Consider the following 24,559-nt stretch of genomic DNA (forward strand, 5'->3'; position numbering starts at 1 on the left):
GTGAGCGGCAGAGCGGAGGATCGGAACGGACGCGCGGCATGAGTACGAGAGTGCGAGCGGGTACGAGCGGAATCTCGAGCGGCACACCGAACAGTTCGAATCCCGCTTCTCGCCGTGACGACGTTCGGACCCGCGCGCTCCTTCACGCTCGCCTCGCTCGAATTTCGATCCTCGATCATGACACGCGGACGGACGAAGATGTGCAGGTGAAACGTGCTGCGCTTCCTACCTGACGGAGAAAACAAAAGGGACAAGCGACGTAGTGCCGAAAATTATATAAAAAAAAAAAGATCAACATCATTTTGGATATTACCAAGAAGATTTAACTTTGGTGGTGATAATTTATAAAATTTGTGTGGAGAGTTTGTTCGAGGATTTACGGCGCTTCCGATTGAATCAAGAAGTAAGGTAATTGTTATTAGTGAATAATAAATAATTACAAAAAAGCAACACAGTTTAACGATTTTTACATTTTCGCAATTAGAGTGCGTGAGTGAATTTTCTTTCCTCTTTCTTGTTTTCCTTTCAGATCTTTGATCTTCTTGCACAAATTTTTTAAATTACAAAAAAATGCACAGATTTTTGTACAAAATAACAATTTTTATATTTTAATAGACTTTTTGGCAACATTATTAAAATAAATAAGAATAATTGAAAGAAACGGCAAAGTGTCAACAAACTAGTTCAATGTAAAATACGCAATTAATAATTAATATTCAATTGAATATTAATGGGCGAATAATGCATCTGTTCCTTGTAACTTTTTCTTGTTTTTTTTGTATTTAAAATGAGATGAATATACGTTCGCGCCATGAAGAGAGAAAGCAGAATGGAAATAATTGTAGAAAGTGCAGGCGAGGAAAGATGGACGTATTGTAAGATAATTAATAAAATTAAATTAATCTCACAAGCCGTATTGTTCGTAAGTAATGATGTTTATATAAGCCATTAACGTTCATTAAGTCAATCGCAACGTTTATGACAAATTACACAAGGCAGCAGGATTATATTCTTAATACAATCCGAATAAAGATTATCAGATCTAAAACACACTTAACACGCGTAATCGAATTAAAAATAACTGAATCAAGTTTCTGCTTTAAACTTTGCAAAAGTAAAAATGCATTTCAGTCTGCGAGAAAAGAGTTCAGATTTCTAGAGAATACATTTTCCAAGTTTTAGACTAACAAGCAAATGCAGATCACCTTTTCCCGTTAAAGTATCCATTTCGCGGAAGAATGCACTATAAGTGCTCCTCGTGTAAACAGGAAATACTTTTGTTATTGCGATTATGTTATATGCCCACGCAGTTTGGTGCAAGACTTAGTCATCGTTTACGGACGACTGTGTTATAAGCCCTGTCGCCGACTCACTTTCGTGTTAACTCATTGCCTCAAAACCACTTATTATCTTATTAAAGGCCATTGTACCGTTTCTAAACAATAAAGCAATGATGACTGTACAATGGGAATTTGTCACTTTGAGAATCTACAGACGTCAAATTTTGCGAAAGCAAAAATGTGTAATCACGCACGATGCGCAAAACTAAGATTCTGCGGAATCTGAAAGAATGCAAGTAAAGAAATTTTTATAAAATGTTTTATCAAAGTTTTTGGCGAAAGAAACAGATCAAAAAAGTTGATGATAAAAATCTTTTCGGATGCTTTGTAACACAAAATTTCGATTTTTTGTTCATAAGAATAAAATGTAAAAAATGTAGGAATATTGCTCAACAGTAAAGACTCTTTATTATGCTACTTTCAGTTTCAGAGTGCAATTTACAACTGCGTAGTATGTTTTAAAGCCTGTAAAAACTGCACTCATCCGCAAAAATTATTATATCACAGTGCTTATATCACGAACTTAATATAATCCGTTACGCATGTTGCCCGCATATAACAACCAAACATATCCATTTAAATATAAAATGTACACGTGAAGCAATCAATACATGTTATTTGTTACTTAAAACATATATAGTCTATTTTTATACGGTAAATAATATTTACGTCACAGATTATCTTTATTCCGGTCACAATCTGTGTTTTGCAATAACGGAGCGAAGATTTGAGCTGGCAGCGAAAAATATTGCTCTCTAACAACGGGTCAATCAACCGCGCTGTTGATGTATTCCTTGAACATCCCCGTCCCCGTAACAAATTGTTGACCTCGGAGGGTCGGTGGGGAATTGCATATTACTGACGCATCGGCAAATCCGCAGCGAGGGGACGCTGCTGATATTCGCGAGTGCCCTTCCATCGATCATTTTTGTCGAGAAAATCACTAGAGAGGACTCCATAAAATTTCGCTGTGAAATGTTTGTGACGCTTTATTTTAATTCGTTGAAAAGGAATTATTTTCAAAACAAAATCGGACTTTTTGTTAAAGAAAGAATTTTTCGAACGAATTGTTGAAACGTCGGTATATCTGATATTTATATAATATTTCAGAATAATCGTGAGAATTGAAAAGAGTAAAAAGAAAAAGATTTATGCATAAGAAAAGAATTAACGATAAACTTCGAGAAAGTATTATAAAATGACTTCAAGAGAAATGAAGCAAAGTCAAACTAGATACGAGTAATAAGAATGTTGGTAAGAGTTATCGCAGACTTCAACGTTTTATCGAGGAAATATTTTATATATGTAAAATCAGATAACGACTAATCAAAATGTCAAGCAGCAATGCGCTTTTCAATATCAGTTATTGCTCCAAATTTGTTATAATTCACTGTCGAAAAATCAATCGAGTCGAAAATCCCATCAAATGAAGGACACGATGGACTCGAAGCATTGTTACAATATCGATCATCGTTCGAACTACATATCGATAACGTGACTCATTTATAGATAACTGAGCATCGTTTGCATTGTTGAGTATATCAATCGCCCAATAATATCGTATAAACGTATAAAACGAACAACTGATGCAATTAGCGCGGCGTTGCAGACTGTTCTCCGCGAAAGGGGCTCTAGCAACAGGACGTCATAAGCATACGCTCACGAGCTTATATACGCGTGCGGGAATTTATCTCCCGGGCCGGAACTGGCAGATAATATTTTTGAAGACCGGTCGAATGGACCGCGGCACTTACGCAATCTATTTAAATTAGAGAAAAGTAACTGTGGAATTGCGCGCGGAAGGAGAGAGGCCTCGACGGCCGTCCGGCACTATTCCTCCGGGCCCATCGCGCGCCGACGTCGCCGGCCGATTCCCCGTAACCGATAAATTAAACACTCGGATATCTCTTCCGGTTTGAAAGCACGCGACTGCGCACGGTTGAGCCGTGCTGGCCGTTGGCGGTGGCCGTCACTGCATCGGAAGAAATCGAGCGTACAATCTAGAGACCACACTACGCCGCCGTTATGTTTAACTGTCGTTTTGTATCCGACATGAAAAATGTCTCATTGTTCCATCCGATAATGACGATTCAAATCGATGAGTCAAATCGTAAACTTGGTGCGACGATTTCATACTGCATGTGTACAATAGAGTTCTTAATTCCACGAATTTTGTTCTTAAAAAAAAAAAAAAGAAATCGGTACTCAAATGTTCGATTTCGCAAATATTTCTTTAAAAATCGCATTCATAGATTTTTGATTGATAACGTATCCTTGGCCCAATAAAAGTTTTGACCGTCTAGGACGTTGGCTCCATATATTCATTTAATGATTTCATAGATTGATCATACACTGCTTATTATAAATTTATGTCACGGTAATAAAGTTCACCACGCGCTGTAGAGAGCAACATAATTCACGCTCGCGTATGAAGCAACCGAAGCGTCAATTTTTTTCATAGCGAGATGCAAAAGCACCACATAAAGAGTTTCTTTTTGTGTCAAGACACTGAAGATTTATACTGTTATTTATTTCTGAGTGTAACCTACGGTTATAAATTATTCTTCAATTAACCATTTTATTTTTCAATTAAACCAACAGCATGGAAAACGCTTCAGCAAAGAAAAATAATAATTGATATACTAATTAACGCGGAAATTTGTAGTGTAGCTTTGTTAATGTTATATTTTATTATTCATTAAGTTCACGATAAAAAACTGTAATTGACAATTAATAATATTAAAATACACATGACAGCATTTAATGTATTTGATTATAACATGTTGTTATTTAATTTATAATTGTTTTTTTAACACATATCGCTTTTGCCGCCTGTTGTCGCTCGACACTATCGACGATGCTTCTCGAAATAATCGACAATGTCAAAAGGATACGAAGCTATAAGATGACGTTTCAATTCGCGTTCGCGCACACGCGATAACACGCTTATAAATATGCGAGACATACGCGAGTTATAAAAGCTCGATTTACGTACGATGTTTTAAGAAACGCAGCTTAACCTTGTCCCGATTGCCTTTCCGTAGCGATTGCTTGCAACGACGAGACGAGTCACAAGCCATTTCACAATAGTTCGCGGCTTTGAAAAATAGATCCGCCTGTATAACGTTGTCACGCTTAACCCTTTCGCTGTCGAAGATTACTGCAAACGTCGAGAGAGTTGCAACGGCAACGCGTACTGTGTACATTTACGTATGCGGCACGAGTCGACGTAATGTTGCGTCTATTTGTGATTTATCAAAAATTTTGAGACAAAACGTACTTTTTATACCTGTTGTATAAAAAAAAGCACCGAGAACTAAAGTATCGCATTGAGGAATTAAAGAACAAACTATATATCACTTAAATAGCCATTCGATCACATATTTCCTATTTTAAAATGAGTATTTTCAAAGGGTCAATTACTTGCAAACTGGTTTTCTACCAGTTTCGTCCCCCCCCCCCCCTTCCCCCCGCCCCTCTTCCCCATACGCATATACACACATGACCCTTGGTGTGCCTTTGGTCAGTATTTTTCGTAGACACAAACGAGAAGTTCTCAGACAGAAATATTTTTACGTCTTAGGACTATTTCAGATTGTATGGGAGAACAGATTTTTTTAACATAAAGCTTTTCACATATTTCTTTAGTTTTTCTGTTCTATCATAATATTTAAAAATCTATCATGATTTTAAAAAATGCAACTTAAAATAAGTTAAATAAAAACATATTCAGTTCTTGAGTTAACAATCACACAAAATTTTCTCAGAAATTTATCATACCAAGAAATTATATCTTTTAAAAACATCAACAGATTTAGTATTAAAATGTATTTCTATGAAATAAGTAGATTTTATTATAAGTTTCTTAAGTATTTAATCTAAAAATTAAAATTAATATTGAACAGGATGCATATGTAATATTTATACTTAATAAATGTACTATTCATACGTTCACATGGAAAAGGAATCGAACGAGGTCACATATATACTAAAGTTAATAATTTCACATTTGATGAAATAGAATATCGATAAAATTAATATATATATATATTAAAAGCTGGCGAAATTTAAGTATTTAATGTAGAAATGCAAATATTTAATTTGCGATATAACCTACTTATTTTATAAAAAAGTTTGATTAAAAAATGCCTTTTAATATTAAATTTATTAATATATATATTGATTCTGTAAAAACGTTCAGTTTGATTTTCAATAAGCGTTGCTAAAACTGTTTAATAATGGCAAAACTATTGGAAATATTTATGCAGGATGTCTCCTGAGATCTCGAGAAAAAATTCCTTCAGAATTTCTTGATTTTTCAGATATTTTCATTAAAACTTCCAGGCAAAATTATATTTTTTATGTAAATTTAAAATTAATTTAATTATTGTATAGGGTTATTTTTACTCTATTCACAAGTATGTAGTTTTTGTTCATGATCAAAAGAAAATTGAAAGTTATATAAATTTTTAAATAAGAAAAACGACTCTTGCAAAACAGACATTTCATAATATGTAAAATTGTGGCTCTTTTATTTCGAAATAATACAAGAAAGTGAAATTTCGCGCTTTACACAGCACACGTACACGGGTTTTCGATTGGTGCATGTGAACCGTGTCGAATGGAAATTAATTTTTTTCCTCTACGCTTCTCTCTCTGTTATTTTATGTACGAATCACTCGTTTTACTAATCGTGCTACGATTATTCGAAGAGTGTGTGCTGGACACGTTATGTAATCATTTTATCTTTGTTGTTTATAAAATGTCGTACAGATAGAATAATACTTCCGAATATTAGATATCGCTCTACAGATTTATAGGCTTTATGTCACTATATTACTAACTTGGTCGATTGGCTAACTTTTGATTGCTCGCGAAATACAAACAAAATGTTTGGAAACAATTTTCAATAAAAATTCCCTGATAATTCCCTGATTTTTCTAGATGAGAAAGAATTCCCTGAGAATTTCAGGTATTTCAGATTTTTCCAGTAGTAGACGCCCTGCTATGTATTATATACTGTTAGGAAAGTCCTATTTTCAACTGTTATTTGGATGCAAAATTAGTTTGTTTCGATTAGTTTTAATCGTTTACATATCAGGAAAATGAGCGTGGAAAAATTGCATTTGCATTACATTATACAAGTTTCTGAAGGATTTGAATACTTCACCATCAAAAGCATTTATAAAGTGTAATGGAAAAACCGGTGTGACTTTAAACCGGTTAGAAAATGATTCGCAAAATCATAATAATAATAATAAATTTAATGACATTTAATAATAATATGATTATATAATATATAATTATAATAATAACAATAATAATAAATCTTAATAATTTCCATAAAAAACAATGGAAATTATTTGGTTGATTAAATACAGCAGTGTGTTCATTAAGAAAATAGTAAAATTTTATTAAAAAGTCGAGCCATAATGAAATGAACAGACCAAATATATGTCTAAATTTTTATTAATTTTCTATAAAATTAAGTTAAAAAAAATATTGCAAAATTATAAGTTCCTTTCACATTTATTGCGCATAAATAAATAAAAATTAATTTCTAAACACAGATCTTTATCAAAGTCACAAACGTGAAATTATTACTTTAATAAATATCAGTGTGACCTCGTTGAGTTCCTTTTCTACGTGAACGTACCAATACTGCATTTATTAAGTGGCTTGTAAATATTACATAATACATCCCGTTCAATATTAAAATAAATTTATCTTGACACATGTGGCTACCTTAATCGCAAATCAATACAAGACATTTCACAATATAAAACAAAAAAATTTTATTATTGTCGTCGTGATTGCAATAGCATGATTGCCTTCGCTTGCCTTCGATGGAAAAAGAAAAAACGTATTTATCGAGCGAACTAGTTAATATATTGATTTCTTATTCGGAGCACTTTAAGAGTATGTTAATGTCGTAATTTTATTACCGAAGTTGCATCTCTCTCAGCAGTATGAGTTGCACGCCAGCTATTTTTCTCGGATACAAATTACTCAGTGTGTGTCACTCTCACTTTCGTTTTGCGTAAGGTATATCCGGGATATCGACCGAAATGAAGTTGTTTGCTACGAGGAAACGTTCAAGACTTCAACTACTAGAAAAGGGATTATTTTACGTAATCTTTTTATGAAACCTCACTATCATCACGACCAACGATTTTTATGTTTGAAACATTCAAGATCTATAAAAGTCTACAGAGCTTTAACATCCTGAATAATTTTAATACTTCAGAGATTTAAATTCTCCCGAGTATATAAAATTCTAACGCTGTTCTAATGACATATTGAAAATCTAAGATTTAAATTTCAAGATCAATTAAACAATTCTGAAAAATTTGTTTAAAATTTGACGTTATAAAATTCTTGGGAAATTCAGTTTCCGCGGAAACGTCAAACCGCAGCAATAAAACCATAAGACATTTTAAAATAATCATGAAAGTGACGATAATTATCACTATAAATTCATAAAACGAATAAAACCTTTTATTGCGCTTTCTCCGATACGTTCACGGGAAAGGTGTATTCGCGAGGAAAAAAACGCCAAATGCGAGGGTTAAGGACATTTAGAAAGGGCCGGCGCCGAAGCCGCGGCGTGCAAGAAGAACGAAAGTGCCGCGCTTGTAAATAACGAAATGGAAAATTCTCTCCTTAGTCACGGCATACTTTCACATCGACACGCTGCACTTGCTTATCGTTAAGGTAGAAGAATCGCGCGGCCATATGCCCGTTCTTGGACACGTGCGTACGCATTTACACACCTGGGTAATGCGTGAGCCGAGCGCGTGCGTGAAAGGTATTTAAGGAAAGGACAAGGGAGGCCGAGGTTGCTAATTACGCTAGTATTGCGACAGGCAAGAATGCTGCCCGGCGACGTCGTTTATCGTTGGTAATTAATACAACGGTTGTGGACGATAAATTTCAACGATAAATTGCAAAAGTAGCAAAATATTTTGACAAAATTATAAATAATTAAAATATATATATATCAGAAGAGAGAAAGGAAGAGAGAGAATAAGGTAAAGATTGTTAACACATTCGCCATTTGCGAGATTGGATTTCGTGATAATTGATGAATATTTCAAATAGCATAAAAGCATTGCGTGTAGTAGTTCAATACAGTTATATTGAATATATTTATATTGGCTGCAAAAATTGCGACACGTAACGAGCAACGTATATCGAGTACGTGCATCGAATGCAGAGTTATGTTATTGACGTGATATTTGCACAAACTATTATATTTCATATTTTGATAATAGTAATAAAATTTGAAAAAAAAAGGATAAACACGTAGTTTGCGTTAAAATAATAACAAAATAATAGTACAGCAATAGCGAGTAGAATAAAAGAGATGAATTGTATTTGAAATTAAAAACTAGTTCACTTTCAGTCACTTGGACATATTCTACTAACTCTTGTCTCCAGGAAGTAATCACTCGTATGCTTGAATATATACTCATACTTTCCCTGAGTCGCAAGTTTTTATCTGTATAATTTTCTTCCCATCAAACAGATTCATCGACTATTATTATAATATTAGAGAGGAGGACAAAGAAAAGAGTTTTTCTTATTAACTGCAAAGTTGATTACAAAACTGAAGAATAAAATAAATTGTTATTAATATCGTGAATAATGCGAAATTTAACGATAAATAGTACAATTATACGATTTATTTTCGTCATTTCCAGTATTTTATTTTTTTTCTTTATAATCCTATATTTAACGTCATGGGGGAAAGTTATTAACGTCAATGCTTGCTGCTCGGTCTATCTTTTAACAGAAGTAATGTGTGAATTTCACGATACACTGACTTCAAGGATGCGCTCGGTATCGTGAAATTGGACAATTAAAATTCTCTGAGTGAGTTCTGAAGACGTGTTGTGTATGTTTTATTACTATTTGGAATTTTATCGGTATCATTATCTACCATCATTTTAAGAAGCTAATAATTTATGACACAAAAATTCTACAAATATCGCTCTCTATTTATTAAAAATATGGCATATGGTTGCAGTGGAAAAAATGAGGGTGTCATTACCTTGACAATCTTTAAATATTTTTCTATCCATTTTTAAATGTAATTGTTTTGAATTATTACTATATCAATTATATATATTTGATAGATGTTTGTTTTGTTAAAAAGACTAAAAAACTGATATTTAAAGAGACTTTTCGGGACTGTGCATCGATCGTGCATCAATTATTTCTTCGACATCTGTTCCTTGCTGTATATTCCAGATTTATACTATAAATTTAAATTTTGCAATTCTAATTTTAAATTTATAACGTCATAAATTTTTGATATCGCAGAATTTCCATTCAATTCGTTTTATCACTGTTATATATATATCTTTCTCTTTTTTAATCACAGGCACTACATGTGCCAATAATAGGTCACATAAACTTTTTTGACATCATTTTTAGATTCCACATTTTATTTAGTACAGCACAATGATAACTGACACCATTCTTTCGTCTATTATTGAGTTTATCGCGAATCCATTTGGCTTTCCTTATGCGATAGATTTAAAAATTTACTTTTGAATTTTGTCGATCAGATTTATCAAATTTACCTTTCTTTTTGGAAAATTTTTCATGCTTTATGGGTCATGGACATTGCAAGTTTTGAATTCTGCAGATTTTTGTACAGGAAATTATTAAGTGCATACGTTCTTGACAACACATTGATAGTTACGACGATAACTTTCCGGTCGTTTATAATTGCTGATAAATCATTAAGAAGATAGCGGCGAGTGTCCTAGTGGCCTCGCGATAATAATCTATTGCAACAGCATGCACTTCGATCTTCCGCTGTAGCTGAGACTTCTTCGTAAAGAAGGCATGATAATACCAATAACCGTAGATAAAAGCAACTTAATAGTCGATAGCGACATCTCATGCATATGGTAATTTGTTCAATATGTATTCAATATATTATTACAATAAATAAAATTTATTACTGTTTTCCTTGACCTAATAGCAAATAAAATTAGACACGATTTAATGAATTTATAATTTTAAAGAGCAAAAGATTTTCTAAAGGTTTGTTATTCTCGATAAACTGAGTCAGCTGTCCAAACAAAGCCTGCGATTATTTTTCCAGATAGCCAAATATTAACAATATTTTGCTCGCCGGATTACGCTACGCTCTCAATTTTTTTACTTCTGCTTATCCCCCCAACACAATTTGAAAAAAAATCCAATAGAACTATTCTAATTGTTATTTTAAAAAGCAATGGCTTTTCTACTAAAATGCGATCAAAGGATTATCTAAAGATATTATCGGTATAAATACTTTGACCATTGGCTATTAAAGTCCATAAAAAAAAATATTAAATTTAGTAGATTGCAGTTCCTGACCGAAATAAATATAAATAATCTACAAGATCTTTTTTTTCATCGTCGAAATTTCACTTCATTAGATGCACTCGACAATTTGAGATATCTTGTACACCTGTCGATTGGGCAGAGCCGGTGCAACCGGTGATTCCGGCGTGGCAAAAGCGATTGTTACGCGACGTTATTCAATCGTATCTAAATGAGCAGACGGCAATGTGCGGCAGGTCGGGATTACCCAATAGTGGCTTCAATGTGACTTTCTCCGTGAAACTCGTCGCGCACCTTGCATACTGGCCTCTGAACTTCGTCGATCGGCGATACCGTGTCTTTTACTAATGATACGTGCGTGCAACTTGCGCGGAAAATCCGCAGCCAGTGTCGTACGGTTTTAGAAAGTCGCTCGCCGCCGTCCCCTTGCACAAATCTATATTCGCAGCTAATGCCGTTTCGTGTCGCCGGGCTGGTACCAGGCTTTTCCGAGATTTATGAAACTCTTTATTTCGCCGCGAATCGATTTGCACGGAAATTTATAGCGAAATTTATTACGTAACGATTGCAGTAACGATTTCGGAAAAATCGTGGAAATCGTGGAATTCAGCCGTGCGAATGGGCAGGGATTCGGTATTTTACAAGCGCTATTTGAATATCGTGCATTTAGGCAAAAAGGCGAAGAGAGATACTTGCGAAATGAAAAGCCGGTACTTATTCTTGCTAAATGTATCAGATTCTTTTTTTTTTTCTTTATTTCCTCTGTAATCAGTTACGATGATTGAATTAGTAAGTTATCATGTATTCCTGAACTATACGCAAAATAAATTAAAACCTCCTTGGATCTTCAAGGTGAGGATGAAGACGAACGTGCATGAAAATCTGACGAAGGTGATTCATCCTCCTTCATGTGTCATGTAATCCCTTATGAGGGACCATCGTCTCGTGAAAAAGAAGCTTTGTGTCAGTACAAAAGGCACAGGATTCTCGTCTCGATCGAAGGGTCTTTGATTAAAGAGCATTCGAGTGAATATTCACTAACTGAAAGATGAACCTTCTCGATTTATATTATAATGTTGTTTTTTAATTGAAATTATTATATATGCAGTTTGTCGAAAAAGAATTTATTAATTTCAAATTACTCCAACTTTTTCTACTTTATTATTAGCATATAGATAATAATGTGAGATCAATTAACATTTTATTAAATTGCTAATGTGATTCGCGCTATAAATATCAATCAGTTTAAACGAAAATTGATTATGGTTGACTCAGTTACTTCGCAATATTGATTAACGTCACTTATTTTAGTAAAGTACATTAAATCGAATTAAAAAGTCAATTTCAAATTAATTTAAAATATCTATTAATAATAGTAAGATAAAATAATTGTATACATTTCCAATTTTCTATGGCATGCAAGAGTTAAAGTACTAAATCATTTATAATATTGCATTGCTAGAAGCAAGCTTTCTATAAATTATGAAATATATTGATTAATTATCGCAACACTGAAAAGATGTGGAGAGAAAAAGAAGGATGCAAAATTTTGCAAGTAAATTGCGTAGTAAAAATTGAAATTAATAGATGTTGTTGAATGATTTGAATAATTTGCTTCTATAAAGCGCAGTCAAAGATAATCTTATTGAAATTTTATTGTTAGTATGACGAACATGTAATTCCAAACAATGTGGGTCAAGTCTGACGACATTTTTCTACATGATTTCAATGACAATCATCCTAAATGCTTCTGTTGCACAAATCATTCAATGCGTCGATCGCTTATCAGCTTTGATTGCTTCAAAGGATTAAAATTGATATTTTAATTTAGAAGCAACTGCAAAGAACTTGAACTTTGATATTTCAACAATAAAATTCTTTCGAAATTCTAAAAAAATGCGAAAATTTTATATTGATATTTTTTCTGTATAAGTCTTCTTCAGTCTTATATCAACAATTTGATATATAATCTCGTAAATTTCTCATTCCACTGATAATCTACAACATTATATAATTTTTTAATTACTAATTATATAAATTTTTAGTATCTTGTTTTTCGTAAAGTTACTTAAACTTCAGCTTACGTTGGTCGTTTGTTTCTTTAAAACCTCAATTTCGCAAAACCTTGTTTTCACTCCTTGCCACATGGATGACATAGACGTTTCCGCATAATTCTACTTTGAGAAGCATTAAATAAACGTCGCGCTATTATGTTGGTTGCATTCATCGACTAAAGCAAATAATAAATTTACGTAATGACAAAGACGGATGGAAAGAGAGGGAGAGAAGAGACAAAAAAATTACGAGCGTTTTTCGCGTCGCGCGTTTAACGAACCGTACGAGAAATTCAGTCTTGTACCTAACAATTTTCAACTTACATCTTTACATTTAGTAGCAAAAATGTATACGCACAATGCGTTATAGATGCAAATTACTAATTGGATAACTTGGAGTTGTTTGCTTCTCTCTTCTGACAACACAAAAGCGTGCTTTCTACACAATAAACATAAACCTTTACTGTTTGCAAGACACTTTGTAAATTGCAGAAAACGAACGTCTTCATTTCTTCATTCCATAAAACTCTTTCAATGACAGAAATCGATGTAGATTTCTATCTTTTTTATTTTGCGATGCAATATCTAGTGATGCAACAATTTACAACATTATTTTTATTATTATTTTCAATTATTATTTTTGTATCTTTTACTTGTGAACGCAAGACAGTCCGAATCTTGTTTTATAAAAATTGCTTTCTTTTCAGGTTCTTGTTGTTAAAATTTAATTTCATCATTTCGGTCAGCCGGATGTCTATTACATACTAAGTAGAATGATAGTTAAGGATCCTTTACTTTCATTTTCAGATGTGGCATTTGTCGTGCGTCGACGACTTCTTGAACCGCGCGTTTTACAAAGTTGGCCTCGTTGTTGGCCGACATCCCGGTTACTTCATAATCGTGCCAATACTGTTGGCATGCATATGCTTCACCGGCTACCAGAGGATACACTACGAAATCGATCCGGAATACCTTTTCTCGCCTATCAACGGCCCCGGGAAGACCGAGCGAGCGATAGTCGAACAGTACTTCAAAGTCAATTATAGTCAATTCAGTGTCGCTCGTATCACTAGGCCAGGTGAGAGCCTCGTCCATCATTCATACTGTCATTCTCGCGATTTCTTCGCAATACATTCCATGAATCTAATAAACCTAGAATCCTTCTAATCAGAGATGCTAATCTAGAGTTGACACGGATAATATAATGTATTCCCTGTATTTATAAAAGAAAAACACGAGAGAAATAGTGCTATTCTTATAACTTGCTACTTCTGCAGGCCGATTCGGTCATGTAATCGTGATTCCCAAGGATGGCGGGAATAACATGCTGAAGAGCGCAATTTGGCATGAGCTGGAGGAGCTCGATCAAATTATTCGGAACGTCAAAGCGAAATACGAGGATGAAATATTCACATACGAACAAATTTGCGCACGATGGCTTAACAAGTGCTTCAACAACGACATCCTAAATTTAAGTCATATAATAAGGTAAGCAATTATTCTATAATTTATGACACATAAAAAATTGAAAGAAAATATTTACTCTCACATTGAAGAAAGGGACAACGATATTTGTCGATTTTGAAATTGAGTTTTAAACTTTTCAGCCAGGTGGAAAAACGGGAATATAATCTGACGTTCCCGATGTATTTGAATCCAGTCACGTGGGACATTCACTTATTCCCGGTGTACTTCGGCGGAAGCGTCATCAATGATGATCTCACTATAGAATCGGTGCCCTCGGTACAACTCGGCTATTTCGTCACCGTCAACAGTTCACGGCAGGACGCAATGTGAGTTCACCGAACATGTTTGTCGAGTTTGCAAAAATCCCGGAATTTGCTCGTGAAACTAGCCAGTTGTCTTAATTACACGCGCTCACGATTTTGAAAGTAATGTTCACCGTAACTTACAAAAATGATTGGAGCCCCGAGGAGAAGTTTACGATCTACATTAATGCTACGCAGAAAGATACTCGTGCAGAATCATATAAGAAATAAAACCAGAAGCAATTTCAACAAGTTTTGAATTTTTACAAATGTCAAAACTGTGTCTCTAATTAAAATATTGTATAACCGTGTGCATGCGAATTTAAAGAATTTATATGAACGATAGCCTCTTATCTAATTTCGGCTAATATGCCTCTTTTCACTTTTAATATGCCTTGTAAATACTTTGTTAGCAATAATGAGCGAAGATAACAATAAGCGAATAACAAATGAAGCTAATATCTTATTAATTCATAATAGAAAAGCCACGAATTAACTGTCATCAATTGAATTACTATTAATAGTGTCCGTGCGAATCATAAATAACTGATTCATTACAGACCATTGATATTAATTGTCTATTGTTGTCACTAAAGATGATATAGTATAAAGTACGTATTGACAGCCTTCTTTTGTGCATAGAGTATACCAATCATAGACAGCATAAAAAAAAACAACATTACTTTTTATTATTTTGTCAAAATAAAAGAGGCAATAAAATTAGTGGCTTAAAAAAGTATATAATCTTCAAATAGATAATTTGACGAAAATTTAAAATTTAAATTAATTTAATTTAATTTTAAAATCTGAAGGAAACAAATAAAACTTTATTTGTGCGGACAGCCAATATTTCACATGCGCGATTCGTCAATATGCTAATTTGATTTTGATGTCCTTCCGACTCCCGAATTAGCGGAGCCGCCTGGGAGGAGGCTTTTCTGGATGCCGTCGGTAAGGTCGAGGACGAAGGTGCGTTCAAGCACATTAGCATCGCGAGATTTGCCTCGAGGACCCTCGAGCTGGAGCTGGAGGCTAACACCAAGACGGTGGTGCCATATTTCACCAGCACGTTCATTATAATGGCTCTGTTCTCGATCGTGACATGCATGATGACCGATTGGGTGCGTAGCAAGCCTTGGCTCGGGCTTTTGGGCAATCTTTCGGCCGCTATGGCGACAGTAGCTGCCTTCGGTCTATGTATCTATCTAGGGATCGATTTCATTGGCATCAATCTCGCCGCGCCATTCCTTATGATCGGTAAGTCGCTGTTGATTTTTAAGGTCCTTCTTTCATTGTTGATTTGAGCAATACTATTCTTAAAGTTTTAACAATTAGTCTGTATAGCTTTCCCACTCTCGCTATCCTTATTTCGCGGATCTTCGTAACGTCGAAGCTTCAAAGTTCGATGGTTTGTCAATCGATGTTCAGATTAATACTCCGTGTAAGTTAAGTAACGTAAATAACGATAGGGGCGTCGTCTTTTTTGCAATACCGATGCCGTAATCTCCTGTCACGTTTGTAGAAACATGTGTTGCCGATGATAAACATGTTAGTTCGCTTCGTCAGGTGCGTATGAGCGAAATAAACGAACTGTGATTTATGTGAAAAGCGGAAGTTCTCCTTTTCCCTTTCGACGTCGCGCTCGCCTGCATACGATGCCGGTTAAAGGCAGTTTTTACCGATAATAACAGTTCCATTCGACGCAATCGGCTGATCGTTAAGCTCTTAAAGCGATTATGTACTCAAATTTCATTAAAAAAAACTTAATGTTGATTGAAATTGATGGATTATTGAAAGTTTACGTTATTCAATTTAATTTAAATTATTAAATCGAAAACGGATAATTTTTTTTTTTAATAATTAACTGTTTAATAATTTATGACTTGTTTCTATTACGAAACCAAGAAGTTTCTAAAGAATTTCTACTCAAGAATTTCAGTGGTGAGTTTTAAAAAAGTGTAACACTGTATAAGTCATACCGTAAAATTCTGTTATGTATTTCATTATAATTCTATAGATATATATGTGTGAAATAAAGATATTCGCGAAGAAGAGACGTATGATACATTCTCGCTAGTCACGTATTTTTTCGATATGAATATTAATGCGTATGCGAAATGCATTGTCTCGCGGTTTTATCTTAGCGCGAAGAAAACGTTTTTTATTGTTATTTATGCTCTTTAAAAAATTACATGCGACTCGTGTAGACGAACGTAATGTTCTCCGGAAAATTTACGATAAGACATTTTTCAAAGAACAATTGCACAATTCGAAAATATTTCGATTATCTCAAATAATATCATTTTTTTTGGAAAGAAGACTTATTTATATTTCATTATTTTGCAATCTTTTTAGTATTATGCGTATGAATGATACAAAATGCATAATTAAAAAAATTCACAATGCTCACAAAGTAATTTATGTTCTGTTTTTCTTTTTTTTCCAGGAATAGGAATCGATGATACTTTTGTCATGTTGGCGGCTTGGAGAAGGACAAGTATTACCAAACCGGTACCCGAAAGAATGGCAGCAACACTGAGTGAGGCTGCCGTTTCTATTACCATTACATCTTTAACGGACATGATATCTTTCTTCATCGGCATTCTCTCGCCCTTCCCTTCGGTGCAGATTTTCTGCATTTATTCAGGTATCAAAAACTCGAAATAACTCAGATTGCAATTCTTTACACGAAAAAATTACGATAAAAGCTAACGAGAAAAGAAAGCTAGTAAAATAACAATAAAAGAGCGAAGCAAAATTTTACAATATCCTATAAAATTTCTTAAGATACGCGTATTTTGACATAATAACGTGATTTACGTTTTTAATATCAAATATGCGTTAAATCCTAGGTTTTGCGGTAGTTTTCACCTTCCTGTTCCATCTAAGTTTCTTCAGTGGATGCGTCGCGATCAGCGGTTATTGCGAACGAAAAAATCTGCACAGTGTAGTGTGTTGCAAGGTGGAGCCTTTATCTAAATCGAGTAAGTATTGGAGAACTTTATCTATAAACTAATAACACTCTTAATTTGTCTTACCTAACTATTGTACGTTAATTTTTTTACAAGATCAATTTATATATAATAATAATTTTTATACTATATTTAATAATTTATAGTTTATCAATTTCCAGTTGATAAATTTCAATTTACCTGAGTTACTATATAAACTAATTAACTTAGGAATCAATGTTTTCTATTACTACGTTGTTCGTCATGATTCAAATACCACCGTTCGAAATCTCATTATGCCTGCATGACGTATTGAAGTTATATCAACAAACCGACACGCGTTACGTTTGGATACCGTTAATTCGTTAGATCACACACGTTAACGTACACATTACGTAATGGAAAAAGTTTGCTTTCTCCTTATTTCATCTTCCTAAATATTATAACATCAACTATTGCAAAATGCCGATAAGATTCATAAAATTTCTACCTTTTTCACCAGTTATAAAATATTATTCCACAATTACTTGATAAGAATTCAAATAAATCGACAGGAATAGAAATAAGAAAACATATATTGAACAATAGCAGCTCCAATGCTTCATTTTTCATTCTTGAGAACTATTTGCAAAATTAATGTTTCTATTAATTCAATTTAACGTATCTATATTTTGTAAAATGTACTGTTACAAATGTAATGTTGTCGTAATCATATATAATGTGTGACAGTTTTACTCTGCATTTAATGATGTTTTTTAACATGACATTTTAGCTCATCGATCGTGGCTCTACAGAGTATTTTGCTCCGGTGGAATTGATCCTGACGACCCTCACAATCCAATCGACAACCCTGAACACGGATGTATGACTTGGTTCCGCGATTATTTGGCGGCCGCGTTAAATTGTCGCCCAGTGAAAGCAGTTATCATTGTCGTTTTTGTGTGCTACCTTCTCGGCGCCCTTTATGGCCTGACAACCCTTAAGGAAGGCTTGGATCGACGCAAGCTTTCCAAAGAAGATTCCTATTCGATCGCTTTCTACGACCGCGAGGACTTTTACTTCAGAGAGTTTCCTTACAGGATACAGGTGAGTTGCAAATTTTTAATAAAAGAATTTAGGAAATCGCGAAACAATTGAGACACTTTTCAATCTTTTCACGATACGTGAAAATTTTCTAAGCTTTTCAGTCCATTGTCATATTTTATTTACTTAAATAATTAAGAACTTACAGAAATGCTACAAAAAAGAAATAATATGATTTTCAGTATGACGTAAAAGCGCATACATAACAAATAAGTCTTAATTTATGTTCCAACACTTCGAATGTCAGTTATCTTTATTGACTATGCAAACTACTGGCTATGTAAAGTAATACGTTTTTTTTTTTTACGATTGCATCGACATTCCATAGAATTGCGAAAACCCTCTCGATACACACGTTGATTTAGAGTGTTCCGGTTTTCGTTCAAGTAAACTCGATGAAATATTTCTCTGTAAACGGCGTAAAAAAAGAAACATTGAAGTCGGAAGAACGGAGTGCGTTACGCTCGGAACCGCCACGCATAATCCGGTACGCGCAATTATGTCACGTGCTCCCCTCGATACAACGATATCGTGCAAACAACTTTCTCCAGCTGGCCAGCGCGAAAGTAACATCCGTTACATCACGCTCCTCCGAGTCGATCAACTGACAAGAAAGAACAACTAAAAGAAAGATTCTCAGACCGCATGTAAATCCTTAATCGCTCATCTAAGAGCGGTGGCTCTCGACTTCATGTAATTTTCATTCCGACAAACGTCGCATTTCTGAGCGTGTCTTGTTGTCCAATTTTATTTTTAACATATTACGATATTCTCCGTCTCGTTTTTTTTGCAACTTCTGACAGTAGATAATTGCATATTTCGTAACGACTGTATCGTCGCAAGCGAATTCAATGCTGCACGCGTTTCTTTGCGCCGCGCGTTTCTTTGCGCGGCATTGAGGTTTTTCGTCGATGAAGCAAAGTCATAAGCGCAGCGAGATGTGGCCGAAGTGAGAATTTCACTGGGATCTTTTTTCCCCTCTTACCTCAGCCCGATACATTGTAGTGAAAGTACGTTTCTCAAAGATGGTCTCGCACTATCGCGTTTCCTCGCGATATTAATAACATCTCGACGTCACGAATCGTCGTGTACCGATGATTACGCGGAAACGTCATTCATCAAGAAACCACTGTCACGGTGAACTCTTGATGAGTTTAGATCTCGTAATTAGGCCCACATGTGAGATGTTTATGTCAGAATGTCAGCGCGCCGGGATTGAGTAAATTGCATAATCGTGACGAAATGTGACGTTGCGTTTCTTCAATCCGGGAGGAAGCCGGACGTTGAGGTACGCTTTCTCGAAATTACTTTCACAACGATATCGCAGGAATTCCCAAAACGATACTTACGTAATACTTTCTGCTCAGAGTAGGCGGACTTATCATTAAGTTTGAGAAAATTAGAATCATTCTTTGCTAAATTTGCAAAAAATGGTATTAAAAAATAATGCATCGTTTATCCTGAAATATTCTACTTAATTAAAGACATCTTGAAAGATGTTTAAGTTGCTTTACTAAAATTATTCTTTTATGCGCATTATTATAGATTCTCAATTTTAAAATAAAAAAAATTGTGTGATTTTTTAGGTGATTATAAGCGGCGAGTATGACTATAGCAATCCAGTGATTCAAGAGCAAGTGGAGAATCTGATGAAAAGCCTCGAGGCGAGCAAGTACATCAGCGCGCCGGTCTACAGCGAGAGCTGGCTGCGCAGTTTTCTCAGCTATGTGTCGGATAATGAAGATTACTTGAACGTGACTATCGATGATGAGAGTAGCTTCAATGAGGCCCTCAAGGCTTACTGGCTGTACCCGATCACCTCCAACACTTTGGATGTCAAGTTCGACGATGCGAACGAGAAAATTATAGCGAGCCGATTCCTGATACAAGCGGTGAACGTGAGCGGCACGAACCAGGAAAAGGACATGGTGAAAGAGCTGCGCGGCATCTGCAAGGCGTCACCGCTGAACGCGAGCGTGTTTCATCCTTACTTCGTGTTCTTCGACCAATTCGAGCTGGTCCGGCCGACCAGCATCCAGTGCATGATCTTCGGCGCGCTCGTCATGATGCTGATCAGCTTCATCTTCATCCCCAACGTGTTTTGCTGCCTGTGGGTCGCCTTCTGCATCGTGTCGATCGAGCTGGGGGTGGCCGGCTACATGGCGCTGTGGGACGTGAATCTCGACAGCATCTCCATGATCAATCTTATCATGTGCATCGGCTTCAGCGTCGACTTCACGGCGCACATCTGCTACGCGTATATGAGATCGAAGCGATCGCGGCCGGAGGACCGGGTCAAGGACAGCCTGTACAGTTTAGGTCTGCCGATAGTTCAAGGCGCGGCGTCGACAATACTCGGTCTGATGGCGCTCCTGCTGGCCGGCACCTACATTTTCATGGTGTTCTTCAAGATGGTCTTCCTCGTGATCTTCATCGGCGCCATGCACGGTATGTTCTTGCTGCCGGTGTTGCTGTCCCTCTTCGGGCCCGGCGCCTGTAGCGGCGGCCACGACGAGCCGGAGGAGACGGAAAATTCAAAGAACGGCGCGCAGGAGAAGGAGCTGCCGAGCAAGCTTCAGCAGCCCTACGTGATCCCGCATCCCCATCTAGTCTACTACACCGCGAACGCCGTCAAGCCGCTCCAGGACAGTCCGGCGATGAGCATGGCGGCATTCGAGGAGCGGGATCCAGGCCTGGGCACCAGCGAGGACAGCAACTCGACGGAGAGCGGCTCCTCGCAGAGCAGACGGCGCCAGTGCAAGCAGGATCAGCAAGACCAGCCGAGCCAGATCCGTCACGATATGTGGAGGAGGTCCGTCGGTGTTCTGTACGGCCTGTCGCAGTTCCAATCTGCGATCGGCGAACCAGCGCACCCGGCGCCGGATTATCCTGGCGCTGTGGCGCAAGCCCGAGAACCGCTCGGCGAGGACAATAATAATCCGCGAAAAACGGTGCCTTATCTGGGACCTCACGTCGCACGTCACCACTTGAATCACTTTCCGCAGAACTGTAGACGTAGCAAATCCTACCACAATCTGCAGTATTCTGCACCCGCGCGGCATTTAACGGATCCCCGATACCCTTAGAGATGAGATCGCGAAGTATAGCGTGAAAAAAAAAAAAGATTTCGACCCTATGAGCGAGACGAGAAATCCCTCTGTCGATTTCAGCCTCTTGAAACGAGATGATAATAACTGACTTAAGACATTTTTGCGAGAAAAGATCTGTCACTTGAATTTTTCGCGAAAAAGAGTCGAAAGATATGGCATTTCAAAATCTTGATATATGTTTCATTGAAAATATTCTAGTGACAAAAGAAGAACGATAATTTATATCGGCACGTACGACAATTTTAAACCATGACAATACGAAGGAAAGAGAAGCAAGAAGAAAAAACCGTATTTCGCAAGATTAGAATGTCTGAGTTACAATTTATCGGTACGAAGGGGCTGAATTTCAGGTCAGGATCAAGTCAGGAGAGTTAAATCCTCTCAGCGGGACGCTTGACAGTCCCACAGAGGGTGGCAATATAAAATATGACGCTTGGGTCTATTTGGATCTTGTATAGTGAAGTCTTTTTATACATTTATATCAAACTTTTTTTCATAAATTTTAGTTTTATATATATCTTCTTTTTTACTGTCTGTATGATAAAAAAATATGGAAGTAAAGAAATAAACAAGCAAACAAATATCTAACGATTGAATTAGAAATATGAAAAATAAAGTAAAGGATACTTTGGGGCATAAATATACAATATATATATATATTTATGTCTCTAAAATACAAAAAATATTAATCTTATATATAGATTTGGATCCGAACAGACCCATGCGCCGCTAAATAAGGATTAATGATCTTGAAGACTTTTTGTATAGTAATGCTTACTACGAAGTAGTGGTGAATTTCAACGACGTTAAAGTTGTGTGTCGCTACATTTGTAAGTATGTTATGTACGATATCAATGATTCTTGCATATCACTTGCAGAACAGTTATTGTATACAGGGTGTCTCGAGAGAGAGAGAGATGTGTATCAATAGCAGGAACATTTAGCGACTCCGTATTCCCTTCAAAGAAACGTCACTATAGTTAAAGTTATGATTAAAAAAGAAGGAATCTAGATTCTCAAATATTTAGAGATTTATCAGTTTTTTACATTTCTGAGTTCTAATTGTTATGTTTAAATGCTCAAAGCCGTACCGTTATCGCATATTTGGCACAAAGTATAATCATTTGATGATCTTTTATTTATCTAACAAAATAAACACAAAACGACGATTAAATATAATTGAAGATACGGACCTAACACCAAGAGCCACAAATTTGTAAATTGTTTGAAGTCGATTCTTACATCACTAGATCCTAAAGCAATGATTTGCTAAATTGTTTTCCTCCTCTGTCATAGATACCAAATTTTATGTTAGCATATTAGCGAAGTACCCTTCGCAGTCAAAGGGTTAATTGTAGCATTTGTGTTATGCAATGTCCTTTGCGTGAGAACAATGCACTTATTCGAGCTGATAGCGCCTGAATGGCGACTCCTCGTTCGGGTTAATATTAGTCGTTAAGATTAGCTCAAAAAAAATCATATAAGATAATATAATGTGCTCAATATCAATCAAAAGCAAAACGTCCCGCAATATATCAGTTAAGATATTCTGATCGACGTACAAATTATTCACGTCGAACAATACGTGCCTTAAACAAGAGATGCTACAGACGTAGCAGTTTGTCGTACAATTCAATTTGTCAAGTAGAAAAAAAGCTTTTTTCCTACTTTCCAAACTTTCTTCGCTTAAAAAAATGTATGCATTTTTTTTAAATTAAAATACTTAATAAAAAATGATTTATTTCAAGGTTTTCTTAGATTTTAAATTTTAACTATCACTTTGTATAGACAATTTCAACATCACTGTAATTATCATTGGATAATGTGTATTATTTGATCAAAGTCAAAGTGATCTATATAAAGAGTGAGCTAAGTGAAGATAGTTAAACAAGACCTCAAACATTATTAGTGAAGCGAATGCACGCTTCATAATCCGAGCGACAAATCTGTACGGGAATAAATGACCTAATATTTAACAAATTGTTATATTTCCCTCTAAATTTAAAAAATCGATGATAGTGCAAAATTATCATTCCTTGCCGCAACACTTTAAAATCATTGCTATATTTACGAATATAGGAACAAAATTATTGCGACAATCAGTTTGATAGATATAAAAATCAAGAGTGACTCGTAATTTAAGAAATTTTTTAGCTTATACCACGCTTCGTACCACGTGTTGTATGATTTATGGTATTTTTTACGAAGGATTCAAGAACATCTTTCTTATGAATTCATTCGTCAAATAAATTGTTTATCATGTTACGGAAATGTTCGAAAACGAAGTACGACAATATGTGTCTTAAGGCGGAATAATAATAAGTACAGGCGAATATATCTAAAGAAGCGATCATGTGTACAGATGGACTTCCTCACTTTGCGATTTTCAATGCGTGCGTGTGTTTCCATATTTATGAATGCGAGAGAGGATATGAACTAAGCGATATTGTTAGCTGATGGCAGACACGATGTTGCCATTAAAAAGAACAATTAATGTAAGAAATATATTCTAGCAATGATCTTTTAGATCTGTTGATATGTTTCTCTCTCTTTTCAATCTTTCTATCCTTCGAATATAGAATCTATTATTGCACAGTTAAAATTATTATTTATTCATTATTTATAATAACGACCAAAAGTTATTCAAGTATTATGAATTTTAAAGACTCAAATAGTTTTAAAATGCATCTATATATACACAAAAGTATATGCATATAATAATTTTTAACGATAAAAATATTCAACAATATAAAAATCGGAAATTTATGTATTTATACGATAATATATTTAACAATTAAGATATTATATTGAGATTAATTTAAATTTTTACTTATTAACATCATTTTTATCATTTTTTGATTATTTATATTTGTATATTAATATTTTATATTGAAATTTTTATATATTTAA

The 24,559-nt window shown here is 35.2% G+C and overlaps 2 protein-coding genes across 3 annotated transcripts in view; one reads left to right on the forward strand and one right to left on the reverse strand.

Moving 5' to 3' along the window:
* Ptr (Patched-related) lies at positions 1–24,175 on the forward strand. Of its 2 annotated transcripts, none has more exons than XM_012372733.2 (9): positions 1–408; positions 13,544–13,814; positions 14,014–14,224; positions 14,344–14,529; positions 15,419–15,762; positions 16,952–17,152; positions 17,358–17,489; positions 18,229–18,542; positions 20,126–24,175. In XM_012372733.2, exons 2-9 carry the CDS (start codon positions 13,544–13,546, stop codon positions 21,623–21,625), a joined length of 3,159 nt encoding a protein of 1,052 aa, XP_012228156.1. In that variant the 5' UTR covers positions 1–408; the 3' UTR covers positions 21,626–24,175. The 2 variants fall into 2 exon arrangements, with proteins under 2 accessions (XP_012228156.1, XP_012228157.1); XM_012372734.2 differs by having other exon boundaries at positions 1–403.
* Positions 1–24,559, reverse strand: part of LOC105675522 (2-phosphoxylose phosphatase 1) — a 38,141-nt gene that overhangs the window by 12,914 nt on the left and 668 nt on the right. The window lies entirely within an intron of this gene.

The sequence above is a fragment of the Linepithema humile genome, chromosome 5 (assembly GCF_040581485.1).
Source record: "Linepithema humile isolate Giens D197 chromosome 5, Lhum_UNIL_v1.0, whole genome shotgun sequence".
Lineage (NCBI taxonomy): Eukaryota > Metazoa > Arthropoda > Insecta > Hymenoptera > Formicidae > Linepithema > Linepithema humile.

What these genes read in the sequence shown, in the direction of transcription:
- Ptr (XM_012372733.2), top strand. Translation starts at nt 13,544, where the DNA reads ATGTGGCATTTGTCGTGCGTCGACGACTTCTTGAACCGCGCGTTTTAC. An exon ending in GATTTTCTGCATTTATTCAG is followed by an intron (nt 17,153 to 17,357) that starts GTATCAAAAACT and finishes GTTAAATCCTAG; the next exon opens with GTTTTGCGGTAGTTTTCACC. An exon ending in GGAGCCTTTATCTAAATCGA is followed by an intron (nt 17,490 to 18,228) that starts GTAAGTATTGGA and finishes ATGACATTTTAG; the next exon opens with CTCATCGATCGTGGCTCTAC.